This window comes from Hydra viridissima, unplaced genomic scaffold (genome assembly GCF_058129835.1).
Source record: "Hydra viridissima isolate aposymbiotic clone 2 unplaced genomic scaffold, HvirCarnegie_v1 scaffold_4, whole genome shotgun sequence".
Classification (NCBI taxonomy): domain Eukaryota; kingdom Metazoa; phylum Cnidaria; class Hydrozoa; order Anthoathecata; family Hydridae; genus Hydra; species Hydra viridissima.
The window spans coordinates 17857379-17871919 of NW_028324303.1; the positions used below are offsets into that span (position 1 = coordinate 17857379).

General features: G+C 29.0%; 1 protein-coding gene across 3 annotated transcripts; it reads right to left on the bottom strand.

Annotated features, from left to right (window-relative positions):
• Positions 1-12197: 12197 nt before the first annotated feature.
• On the bottom strand, positions 12198-14324 carry LOC149890228 (uncharacterized). 3 transcript variants are annotated; one of them, XM_090084056.1, is made up of 6 exons: positions 14070-14321; positions 13771-13827; positions 13444-13583; positions 13108-13172; positions 12786-12901; positions 12206-12450 (listed from the first exon to the last, which is right to left on the bottom strand). In XM_090084056.1, exons 3-6 carry the CDS (start codon positions 13570-13572, stop codon positions 12434-12436), a joined length of 327 nt encoding a protein of 108 aa, XP_089940182.1. In that variant the 5' UTR covers positions 13573-13583; positions 13771-13827; positions 14070-14321; the 3' UTR covers positions 12206-12433. The 3 variants fall into 3 exon arrangements, with proteins under 3 accessions (XP_089940183.1, XP_089940182.1, XP_089940181.1); XM_090084055.1 differs by lacking the exon at positions 12206-12450 and having other exon boundaries at positions 12483-12901; positions 14070-14324; XM_090084057.1 differs by lacking the exons at positions 12786-12901; positions 13108-13172 and having other exon boundaries at positions 12198-12450; positions 14070-14320.
• Between the last annotated feature and the right edge of the window lie 217 nt (positions 14325-14541).

Here is a 14541-nt window from a genome sequence, read left to right on the forward strand (position 1 = left end):
TATCTCGGTATATATCACTAAAATCGTTAAATTTTGTAAAATCGATATATAACGGTACATACCGATACGTTACGATATTTTATTAAATGTAAGGAGATATCATAAGAAACATACATTTTAAGTTAATATTGTGCTTTTTATTGACGCTAAATGTAATCAGACCCAATAAATGTCACTTTTATTGGAGCTGTTTCTACTTCAGGACTTAAAAATAAACTGATTTAGTCATGAGCGCCGGCAGGATTTTTTACAAGGGGGGCAAAGTAAAATTCAACAGTGATATTTCAAAAACTACATAAACGCATCAATTAATCAAGTCATTTTATTAGACCAGTGACAAAAGAAAATTAAAGAAAATGTAAAAAAAAAACAACATAAGAATTAAATCATTGTTATTCAGTTAAATAGAAATTGTAGTCGTCTGCGTTCACTGCCAAACTTATTTACAATTTGTTCCATAAACTTAGATTTTCTGGAGCGTATTTTTTCACGATGCACGCTCAGCATGCAAACCCCAGACAAACGCTCATAATGCTAATGCTAAATTATACTTAATAATCCTAATTATATAGTAATATAATGATTAGTTAAAAAACGTTAAATGATTTATTAAATACAAATTAAACATATTCCAAAAAACAAAACAAAAATTAAAATACAGCAGTTTAATGCAAATTAATCAAATTAAATATATATAATCATAGCAGCCGAGAGAAATTTTGGGCCCTGGGGAAATTTTCTTAAGGGGCCCTTATTATGATCAATTACATAGCCAGGACTAAAAGAAGCGTGCTCTGGTCATTGAAAATTAAAAATAAAAGTTAATTAAATCTTTTAAAAGTCAAAACTATTTAAATCTTTTAAAAATTGTTTTAAAAAAATATTCGTACACACACGGGGCCTCGGGAATCTTCCCCGCCCACTCCCCTCCCCCCCCCCCCCCTTCGGCGGCCATCTATATAATTATAATAATTAACATTTAGCTAGCAAAAAACACAAGGTAATAGTATTACTAAAATGAATATAACACAATAAATTGGAAAAAAAAATAAATAGAAATACAAAACAAACAAGAAACATTTTGCCAACAAACAAAAAAACAACAGCATAAAAAAGTAAATGAAACTGACACATTAAAAAATAATTTAAAAAATTTGATCACTGCATCCAATTCTTTCTTCGTTAGTTCGAAGTTTATTTGTTTGCGTAAGAACTTTGTAATTGTAATTTGATTTCTTTTTTTTTATTATTATTATTTCCTTTATTTTCCTTTTTTTTTTCTTCTCTTCTTTTTGGTTTCTATACTTCTCCTTTATCTATTATTTTTTTCTATTCATTCCTTTTTTATTTTTCTATGATTTATTTCTATCTTTTTTTTTTAAACTTTCATTCAAACATCTTTTTTTTAAAATATAAAATATGCCTTTATAAAAAACATTCCGCCATCGTGGAAGTTATTGCATTTGATAGTAATATTTCATTTAAACTGGAGTCATTTACATTACGGTGAGTAAACTATAAATGAGTTAAATTGATGAGATATCGAAATAAAATCTTTTAACAGTTAAAAGAAATTATGTGAATATTAAAATTTGCTATTTTGCTTTTCCAGGGGGGGGGGGGGGAGGGCAACTGTCCCCACTTGCCCCTGCCTGCCGGTGCCCATGGATTTAGTTGTTAAAAACATATAAATTGTTAATTTAAAAAGCTAATACAGTATAATCTCTCTAATTCGAATCTCTTTAGTTCGAAAACCTCCATAATTCGATTAAATGTAAAGTCACCGTGAAATGTGCAAAAGAAAAGTCAACTTTCTATAATTCAAAAATCTCTTAAATTCGAACTTTTATTTTTCCCCATAAAATTCGAGAGATTGTACTGTATCGTCATATCTCGTTATGCATCGTTTTGTATCGTAATAATTAAAAAAATAATATAAACATTTCGATAAATCGCTAAAATATCAGTAATAATTAAAAAGTTATAACGATACTTTTACCGAGACTCCTTATTATACCGATACGATACATAAAAAATCTCGTTATTTTATTCCAATAACAGATTATTTTTGGACGAGTATCGGTACATAACGCAGACGTGGGTCTAGCTTTTTAATGAAGTTAGTCAAGAAATGTTAACGCTTCTAGGTATAGAGAGGGGCGGGGGCGGGAGCGTAACTTGGCCTAAAGTTACGCTAACGAACGATGAAAAAAACCTCTAGTTAAATGAACTTAATAATTTTTTGGACTCTCCTTTGCCGAATAAACGGGCCAAGTTAGGCACAAAAATGGTTTGTTTAGCTTGAACTGAAGTTACGCTACTGAAGGATAAAAAGAAAAGAATTTAATAAGAATTTATACGATTTCGAAACCTCGTCAGCCAAATAAACGGGCCAGGTTAGGCGCACCTAATATGGTCCGAAGTTGCGCTACCGATAGCAAAATTAGAATCCACTTTACAAATATTTCTTAAATTCGGAGCCGGTAAAAAACGAGCCGGTAAAAAACTTTATACTTATAAAAATTCCTTAGATATCGCTAATTTACACCCAAAAAATCACAAAAAAATTGAAGGATGTATTTTTTTAAAATTAGAAAGCTTTTTAATTAAAAATTGTTTACCAAAAAAGTTGTTAGTCGACGCGCCTAACAAGACAAACCCTAAACCCGCCCCTGTAACGATACGAGATTTCTCGTATCGTTATGTGAATCTCATTTGATTCCGATAAAAAAATAACGATACGCAGACCCTTAGTCGTAATCATTCCAATAACACTTTTTTTTCCGATATCATATCGGTATGATAACGATATGGAAATGAAACGATACGCAGACCCTTATATTTCAGTGTTTGCGGCCTTTAGTAATTTCCCCAAAATATATACTCCTTAAGTATTTATCGAAACATAGTTTCTCCCCAGTCTTTTTTTTAACAAGTAAATCAGTAATCAATCAAATGCTCCCTACTTATGAGAAAAAAATTTTCATCGAACTACAGGGAGAATATTTAAAGTTTTACATACTCCTAAGCGAAGTATCGATGATCGTTTTATTAACAGACTTTTTTTTTCATTAGAATCAATCAACTTTCTGACAAAAAAATATTTTTTTAAATAAAAAAGATCAAAGTATTTGTAATTTGTACATGCAAAGGAGTTTAAAAAATGTAGCTTAAAAAAACTTTTGATTTTAGGAATCTTTGAAGATATCTAAGAAACTACCATAATTTTAAATCAATTCTAAAAGGTTATAAAAACTAGATACTTTAAGCTTTATGAATGCAGTTAACTTAAAGGATATTTTTTATTTGATATAACGGGATCCAATGCAACCTGTCCATGAATTTGGTGAAAGCTGAGAAAAGATTATTTGCTAATCTTAAAATGATTTGCATGTTTTGGTAGAATTGAGAACATTTGATAGAAATAAAGAAAAATCAAGAGGTGTGAAGTTTTAAATCGTACAAAGAAAGTCAAGCTACACCCACCTTCTGCTACACCCACCTTCAGTACTTCAGGTACTGAAGCAAAAAGTTACAAAACGGCCACAATGTTGTAATTGATCAGGTAAAAAAACATATAGTAAAAACATATAGTAAAAACATATAGTATGAATAAACTAGAAAATTAACACTGAAGTTATGAAGAAGAAAAAACAAATGCTTAAATCATCAGGTGCAATTATTGTAAGTAACATTTGGTCAGATTTAATGTTTTTTACGATGAGCAAGAAACCAGTATTGAGAAAACAAATGGCTTTTACTGGCATTGCTGTTTTGCTATATTTTATTTAAATTTGAAAATAATTTTTAATGAAAACAAAATTGTAACAAGTTGTTGTATTAAACTTGAATGATGCTAGTGAATCAAGGTTCATAAATTATATTGAATTAATTGACAACCAATGAAAATAAGAGTTACTTTTTGTGCTGGACAACTGGAAAAGTTAGAATATACTTTTTAAACTCTTCGGGAAAAATACAGCAAAACATTTAAGAAAAATTGTTATAAGAAACAAGCTTATTTCATAAACAGTTTTTGAAAAAAATTGATTTCGGTTTCAATAGCAACACTGAGTCATTAAAAAAAAAAATTTGTTAAAAATAAACTCCTTGGAAAAAAAAAAAAATGTAACTCTGTTGTTTTTCCCATAGATTTAAGCCTTAAAGACGCATTGTCATTAAAAGAACAAGGTAAAGATGTGAAGCTGTAAATCCGTTGTGGAAAATGCTGGAACGATTAACGACGTTATAGTGTTAATAATTTAATAGTTTTTACCAGTTAAAAATAAAAAAACTGCAAACATGTGTGAGAGATTTTTTATGACGATTTTTGAGTGAGATTTTTGGAAAGCTATCCGATATGAACGAGAAAATTTGTAAAGGCAGCTTCTTGTTTGGAGAGAAGGTTATTGTCGTTTAAACGTTTTTTTTTTTTTTTTTGCGAGAAAACTACAAGCTAAGCGTGCAATGGAACCAAGTATGAATATATTTGATATGTTTGAAACGTATGATGGCACTACGGATGCTGCTGTCTGAATATAACAAACGAAAGTGATTCTAAATATTCAGAATCTAAAGCTAGAACTACTTTTTCAGATTGTTCTCAGAAAAGCTGCTGATGCATTATTGGATCTTTTAGCTGCAAAAGATAAAAAAAATGTGATAGAAGTTAAGGGTATCTTATTAACAGCATTCTCTGTAGATCCCTACACTGCATACGAACTTTTTACAAAACGAAAATTAATTTACAGAGAAAAAGCTGATGTATTTTTAGCTGACTTAAGACGATTGGCCTATCTGGCTAAATTTTCAAAACGGTCTGCGTTTGGAATTTATCGTAGGTTTGCCAAAAGTTTTATTATTAAGATTTTGAGCCGTGACGGACCTGATTGATATTATGTTACCCTATTAAGAGTTGCTTTGAGCCGTGTAGATGTGACTGACAGTGATGCTATTGACGCTATATCTTGACACCATCCCATAAAAACATCTTTAGTGTGTTGCAACTTCAAAGGTTTTCACCACCATGCAAAAAACTGTTTACTTGCAAATAACTTGTCTCCAAAAAAGATCTTTTGATGTTTTAGATGTGGTCAGTGACAGGATAGATGGCCGTTTTACAAAGAAGTGTTCAAAGAACCAAATAAAGAGGAACTTTTACGCTGACCGAAGTGACCTATAAGTGAAAAATGTACGGTTGGTTTGCGATAGAGAAACTGACAAATTCAAAGAACTATACTATATTGAATTTGAATATCAGAAATCTTAAAGTGCTATTAAATTTGACGGTGCACAGTTTGGTAATAGAAACCTTGTGCTAATGCTTCACCTCCTAGAGATGGAAGAAGCAGAAAGGACATGATGGTGGCTTTGAGGTGGTATCAATATGATGGATTTAGGAGTGGTAAAAGCCAATCTAAAAGAGGCAGTGGAGATAGATGGAACCGTGGAGATGGAAAGTTGCAAGCCGTTTGTTAACCTGATAGAAATGGAATTGTGGAAAGAAACCACAGTGTGATTAAAAGAATAACAAAACGATTAAAATCTCAATACCAGAACCGGTATATTGGTACAATGTTTCAGCCGTTAAAATTGGTGTAAGTCCCTGAGAAAACATATATAGCTATCAAATCGGTGTTAAAGGATTGAGAAAAGAGAACCTTCCAGCAAAAAATGACATGGACAAAAGATTTCGAATATGTGATAAAGTTTGGTTAAAACAACCAAATGCGAAGTACCATGCTAGGTGGCAGCAAGCTACAATAACAATTGAACAGCGAACAAGAAGTGAACAGCTTTCCACTTCATGTGGAACACATTAGACTTCGAATTACGTACTGAGACTTCTCCAAAGAACGCGAAAAACAATGAATAGCAAATTAACGCGAAAAACAATGAATAGCAAATTAAACTGAAAGTGAACCCCAAGTAATCTAGGTGCATTTGTGACGGAGTGCTCAGGAACGTCGGCTTTAAAATACTTCGATTGCTATTTGTATGATCTGTAAGGATAATACAAATAAAGTAAGTATAAATGAACGAGAAAATGTGTAAAGTTGATGTTTTCGTTTGAAGAGAAGATTATTGCCATTTTACTGATGTGTTTGTTGCTAGTAAACTATACAAAATCATTTTAACTGGTTACTTGCGAGGTCTATTTTCCATGTAGTAAAAAGTAGAAATTTTAGACATCAATTTTAATCTAAAGATTTTTCAATTCAAAATATTTTTAAAAATTTAATTAGTGCAAAATACTCAAACATGACCCTAATCTAAAAAATTCATAAAATAATTTGCATTTAATTACAATTACTTAATGAATACCTTTCTAATGATCCCTCGATGACTTTTGTGACATTTCTTAATCATATTTATGTTTATATTTCTAAACACCATCTGGTGTATCAATACATTTGTGTGACATTGGAAATGGTGGTATCCAATTTCTGAACAGCCAATTTAGACTTTGATAGATTAAATTTGATATTAGATAGAAAAAAATGCCAATCCTCCGAATTGCCTTAAGCAGGGCATAATTGAAAGTTACTGGGCACTTGTAACAGAAATCTTGTTGAAAAGCAACAAATCAGTGAAAGATAACGAAGAATTGAAGCAAAAATAGAAAGCCGCATCGAAAAAGGTCACTGAGATTAAGATCTAGGTCATGATGTCACCTAATCTCAAAAAAATTTGATTACTTTCTAAGCGTCTTTTGAAATCTATTTAAACTGATTAACAACCTTAAATGATACAATAAACTTCGATATAAAAAAATTTGAAATTAATTCATTAAGCATTTCTAGAGTTATTGCTAATAATATCAGGCCGGAAAGTTTTGAGCCCAATCAATAAAAAACTTTTCACATAATTAAGTTGTAAAAAACTTGACAAAGTCAAAAGTTGTACTTTAGATACCACCAGTCAATATGTTAGCCATTAAAGCTCACTGATCTGGAGAGTCTAAAGATTTATGGAGAGTATGAATAATTGCAATAATGAAATCATAGCTCATAAGTGACCGAATTTGCTTGTTAAGATATCTCAGGTAAAAAATAGCAATGACATTGGTGACATAAATACAATCAATATCTGCTCATCTAAATTTTGAAAATCATTTTAAATCTTTTAAAGATAAATTTATGCATTAAAAAAAATCAGTTAAAATTCGAAAGAGAACATAAACAGATAATGTTTAGATTAAGACTGCCTTTGATCATTTGTTAAAATATTTTTTTGCCATACTTTCGTCTAATATTTATTATATCATTTTTTAATTTCCACTCTTAATTTGATTCTAGTTAATAAGATAATTAAAAAAGTATCAATATTTAAATTTGCAAGTTAAAATTTTTTTTAAAAAAATTTCATGTAAATAAAATAAAAAGATATATACAAATTTAGTATTACTTTTCAACATCAAGCAACAATTTTTTTCTTATAAACCTATTGGTAAATGTAAAATTTTTAAAAATAAGAATTAATTTATCTTTTTTTGTATCAACTTTCGGGAGGATCCTTTAGTCCATCATAATTGGTAAATTCCAGTATTATAATCAGCTTATAGTTATCATCTAGTTGCAATCCAAAGTTCTTTCTGTTAAAAGGTCTGTTTAAGGATGTAGTCTTTAATATTTACCCACCCAAAGTCTCCAACATTTTTTAAGTGATTACAAAGCTTCAACGAAAAAAATAATTATGAAACTTTTTAAACCAATTGGGCTAAATGAAATATTGAAAGTTGATGTATTTATATTTGTTCCTTTCCTCGGACAAAAAACTTATTTACTATGTTACTTTCTTATTCTTCAATGTAAGGGTAAAAACCAGATTAGATAGAATTAAACAGAGCATTAAAGTAAAACAAGAGCACCAATGATGCACCACTAACGCTTTATGAAAAAAAGACAAATTGATCGATAAATAGACAACCATGTTTTAAACACCTTCAAATAGTCTGATATCTCTACACTTCTTTAATTGCTTTTCATGTAAAAAGGCAGGTTTAGCGGTTTCATTCGAATCTTATTTTTTACTAAAGAGGATTTTCAATTGCTACGTTTATGCAATCAACGTTTTATGCGTTTAATAAAAAGTTGTTATAAACCTTTCCATTACTAAGTAATTAATATACTCACTCACTATTTTCGATAAGTAACTTTTCAAAAATTCGATTTTTCGAAAAGTTATACCTCTTACATTTTTGTTCTTCTTGCAGTACATGTCTGATGTCATAAATAATATATAATGGATATGTCAATTTTTTGTATTTTTTTAACTTGGTTAAACCTGCTCATGTCTGTTAGTCTCAAATTGCAAAAAGTATGCAATAATAATTTTGGACCATATAAAGTAGACCTGGGTGCAGTAAAGTGATTAGATGCAAACCTTTTTACAACATGTTGAAGTTTTTCCAGTTTTTTTTCCTGAAGATTATCAATTCTTTTACGTTTCATCCTGCTCACAAGTTTTAAAAAAGATTTTCTAGGTTTTGGAGCACAAGGTACAGTAAATATACCTGCTTCAGGTGTTCCCATTGTTACAGTATTTCTCCTAAAACATGTATAAAATGTGTGTGCATATATATATATATATATATATATATATATATATATATATATATATATATATATATATATATATATATATATATATATATATATATAATACTTTACTTTCCCGATAAGTCATATTCGTAGGTACTTAGACTTAACAAACATAGTATATAGGTTTAATATTAAAAAGCGATAGGGATATATTTGGGCCATGATCGGTGTATCCAATGGGGTTGCCCGATATGTTTCCATCTAGAAACCAATGCCAAAAACCGTTGGGATTCCGATGGGAAAATCTAGTGGGACCCAATTGCCATACCAATCGGGTCCCAATGTTTCCCCAAAAGGTTGGGTTCACTGGGTTCTTACTTGGATTTCTATACTGTCCAAATATTATACTTCTCTATTTTATTATTACTATGGATTCTCTCTAATGACAAGAGTTTACGCATATATATTGATGCAAGAGCTTGCTTGTTGTTATATCTTTGTTTAAGCACATTTAATGCGGTCTTGAAATTTTTGTTTGCCAAGGTAAGTCTATTTATAGAGACAGGTCGCTAAAGTAAGTTACGTAAATAAGTCATTTTTTGGAAGTCAGATCAATCATCTTTAAGATTTATTGCACAGTTAAAGCTCTCTATAAATGTTACTCAGCTTTCTGGTCTCCCATCACATGGTTTTAGTTTTAATATAGGAATTATGTTTGTTTTATTTTTTGAATTGCTTGTAAAAGTTAAAGAATCGATTTGGGATCGTGTTTATCAAATGTTTGTTAATAACAGGAAGCTCCCCAGTGGGCATGCATTGTCCGCACGACGTCCCACGGACGTCCCAAGGTCGTCTGGACGTCTTATGGATGTCCTACGGACGCCGCGCGGACGATGCATGCCCACTGGGTCTTTCTTTCATAAGAGTGTAAATTCTATAGATGGAACAGCGTTCTGCTGTTGTTCATCATGATCTTTAATAAGCATGAAAATTTCTTCATCCAATTGAATAACCTTATTAAATTTTTCAGTAATAGTGTCACGAATATCAATTAAAACTTGATATTAATCTTCCTCATTGTTGCCAGAACTTCGAACTAATATTCATAAATGCTCTTTATTAATTTTATATAAACGGTTTTAAGTCTATGTTTGGATTGTAGATTTAACATTCTAAATTAACAAACTTTTATAATTTGATAATAATGATAATCTAGTATTTGAACTGACTGGAGCGTGATATGAGATTCACAATAAAGCACGAGCAAAATTGCAAATCGAAATCGCTGTTTAAAGTAAAGCTACTCAATGACGAATTATAAAATGGCAAATCATCTGATGGCAAATCAAATGTCTTCCAATGGTTATTAAATTAGGAAAGAATGTCGCTTTAATACTAATGCAGAAAGAAATTAAGTAAACATTTTATCACAATAAATAAAATCACCATAAAGTATTTTTATAAACTTTTATTTAACAAATGTGAAATAAAGTTAAAAGAACAATCAAGTAGCGCATTTTTCACAAATTACTTCAAATTCCGAATCGCACTTACAATACGTTGTAACAATTCGTCGTATAAATTCGTTGTATAAGTTTATTGTATAAGTTCGTTGTATAATTCGTTGTACTTATCAGCTGTACAACGTCAAAACACAGTATCTGTATTTTTCATAATTGGATATGAAAATGATTTTGTAAAGTTCGTTGGGCCGCCAACTTAACTTCATACTTATCACTTGAAACTTCATACTATGAAGCTTCAAGTGATAAGTATGAAGTTAAGGAGGCAGCCCAACCTACTTTACAAAATCATTTTCATATCCAATTATGAAAAATACAGATACTGTGTTTTGACGTTGTACAGCTGTTATGTCGCGACGATTGCGTAAGAAATTACGCCACAATGAATTTGAAAACCTATATAAATTGTAAAAGCAAAAAAAGAGCAGTGAAATAGATAACTGTAACAGAAATATAGTCGTCTTGACTTTACACAATAATAAAGAAGTAAATAAGTTAACGAAATATATTCCAGTCAATTTATCAGAACTTCGCTTTTATACTTTATATTCTTTGCCATCCGTACTTTATTTATATTTAATCCATGGGTTCCATGTTTATTACTTGTATAAGATACAAAAAAGTTCATAATTTAACCACAAAACAGAGGGCTGAGAAACTGGTTTTGTTTTGTAAGAAGAGAGAGAGTAATTAAAATACACAACAAAAAAGAAGTGTGAAAGGTTTATATAACTAGGTGCTACTGCAGTTTCCCTCCCCTCCTCTTTTTTTTTTTTTTTTTATGATTAATTATGATAGAGAATTTTATGCTGATTCAGAAAAATATAAAAAAATAGACTGAAAATTAACGGAAAGTGCTCTAATTCGAAGTCAAAGTGTTAAAAAATCCCACTAAAAACCCTAATATTCGCCATTTTTCAAGATTCTTTTTAAAAACGCTTTGAAAGTTAACGAAAATTAATTACCGTTTGCGCAATAAATAGACCTGGTTTCTATCATTATTATTATTATTATCAGCATTTTAAAATGTTACAATGAAATTGAATCAATTGAAAATTTCAAAGAAAGGTCGAATATAGAACGTGAGAATATAGACAAATAGGTAAATAATTATCGTGTCGTACGATGGTTAAGACATCTTAAGGGTTGTATTTTTAAAACTTTAACTTTGAAAAACCTTTAGGAATTAAATTTCGAAAATTCTTCTATTAGGAAATATTTAAGCAAAAAAATTTGTTAATTTTAAAAAAATGTATTTAAAAATGTTAACTTCTTCTTTTAAAGTTTTTTTTTTTTCATTTTCATATAACCCCCGTTTTAATATATATTAAATACTCAAATACCGACGGAAAATCAACACTTTCAAAAAGTGATAAAGTACTAAGAAACTTGGCTCTTCGAAGACCGATAATGAACGAATTTGATTCTCTTTACCTAACAGATATTGGAGCAAGATTTAAGTGTAACTTAGAAGGTACTATCCCAGCAAACATGTCAGCGTTGAATCAACGTTGAAAACCGGTCGCAAAAGATGTTGCGGAAACGTTGACAAAGTAATCGATTTTGCAAAGATATGTAACGTTGTTAAAGACACGTTGATTAAACGTTGTTGCGTAACGTTGAAAAAACGTTACTAAAAGACGTTACAAAAATGTCGCAACTAAACGTTGAAAAAATGTTACTAAAAAAGCGTTGCATAAACGTCGCAACATAACGTTGAAAAAACGTTACTAAAAAAGCGTTGCTTAAGCGTTGTTAAAGCAGTCGATTTTGCAAGGATTTGTAACGTTGATAGCAAAACGTCGATTTAACGTTACTAAAAGACGTCGAATCAAGGTTGAAATATAACGTTGAAACAATGCTTATATATGTGTATATATATATATATATATATATATATATATATATATATATATATATATATATATATATATATATATATATATATATATAATACATACATATATATGCATATATATATACATACATATATATGCATATATATATATACATATACATATATATATATATATGTATATATATATATATATATATATATATATATATATATATATATATATATATATATATATATATATATATATATATATATATATATATCTTGAATTGGCAAATAAAACAAAATTGTTTGTTGAACTCTACACTTGCAATATTTCCAAAATCGATTTTTAATACAACAGTAATATAGAATGATAAATATAAAAAAAGCCTAAAATATACAATTCATAGATATATATAAAAATATAAAGATTTTTTTAAAGATTTATGTGTGTGAGTGTCTGTATATATATTTATACAATATATAAAAATACAATTTACAGGATATCGTATCGATAGGCCAGGATATCATTGAGATACAGAATCTAAACCAAAAAATAAAACTTTTATAATACAATTTATAGTACAATGAAAGATTAAATAAATAAACGTGTATTTTAGAAAAAGCGCTTTACACAAGACACAAACAAAATTATATAACATATCCTAAAATGTCATTAAAAAACTCTAATCTTCCGATTTCTGCTTTCTACAAAAATTTATTGGCGAATATTTCAGAACTGATTTTACAGCTTCATAAATCCCTGCTTCATCTGGGTATCTTTTTGAGACACTCTTTAAAATATAAAATTCAAACTTCTTGCTTAAATACTATTAGTAAAAATCTGCATACTTAAAAAGTTTAAACAAAACATATTACCAACTAAAACACGATACAATTTCGTCTTTGAAGAAACAAACTTTTGTTTGGTTTTGTTCGTGGAATTGGTTTGCCCCTTCATGTTTAACAAACAGCGCAACTCAATCGTTAACAGCCTAAAAAGTTAGTAATTATTTGAATCAATATTTACAATATTGTACAATACAACATTCATGCTACAGGAAAGAAAGCATATAATGATATGCTTAAAAAAACGTATAATTATATTTATTATAATAAATATATTTCGCAAACACTTTTTAAATAATCCATTAAAAACAATTGCCATTTTGGCTTGAAAAGGTGTAGAAAATTGACCTACCACTCAATAACACATTTTACACTATCTTTTAAGTTAACTCCACCAATTTTCGCTATTTGCGATACCTGCTTTCAAAAAAATCTTTAATCAATGTTTAAATAATTATATAATTAGAGGCAATTTTTTATAAAATCCCTTACATTTTTAAACAAATTAAAAAGCATTGAAAGTTGAAAAAACAAAAAGTAATTATGTAAAGAATGACAAATTATAATAAATAAAATAAAATTATATTCTTTAATCAACTTTTCAGTTAATAATATAAATAAATTTACCATGACAACATAAAGAAAAATTCAAAAAATTCAAACTAGCAATAGCAACAGGGCAACTTACCCATTTAGAAAAAATGACACTGTCATTTAACGTAGTATCTAGCTCAATAAGTTGTTCTATTGAACTCAATGCATTTATTTGCAGATCTTTGGATACCAATGAAGAAACATTTTGAAGATCCTTTACCATATATTTAATTTCTAAAAGTTGTTTAAAAACCTTTTTCTGAAATTTTTTTAAAAAAAAAGCAATTTATTAAGCATCTATATACATTTTTTTTTTTAAATACATACAGTTCTTTTTTTTATTTTTATTCTTTATCATATAAAAAAAAAAGAAAAGACAAATTCAAAAAGAAACCAATTATTCACAAACATAATTACTCACATTCTTCTTCAGATTCCTCTGTAATTGTGAAGTTAACTCCTTCACATACTTCTTTATCTATTAGTAATTATTTAGCAAAATAAATATAAACAATGAATATAAAAACTAAAATGTAGAATAAGTGTAATTAGAGGCAATAATAATAAAATAAACAGATTCAAAATATTACTTATCCCAAATTAGAAAGAAAAAAGTTTATTTGTTATTGTACTTCACTATTAATATAAAACATTAATAATAGTTTTTTTTATTCATAATAAACAATCAAAATAGCAATGAATACAGTAAAATTTAATGACCTCCAGTTACTTTAATTCTTTTAACTCTGAGCTTGTTCCAGGAATCATCAATTGGAAACTTATTATAGGCAGCTTTCATTGCATGAACACCAGTTGGCCAAAATAACCATCTTTTACCCAACAAGATGGAACAACTGCCTCTGTTTCAATCTTATTTTCAAAATAAACAACTAAAGCCCAAGATTGTGAAGCCATTATAATAGATTATCTAAATAGATATATATTTTTTTATTTACACACACACACACACACACACACACACACACACACACACACACACACACACACACACACACACACACACACACACACACATATATATAATTTACATGTATATATACAAATAGCTGTCATGTTTTGAAAATGTTTGAAAAACTTTTCTACCACAGGATGTTTGCCCACTAAAATACCTCCTCCGACCAAAAGTTTTTTAATGGTTTATTACTGCAACAACTAATTTAAAAATGTCCAA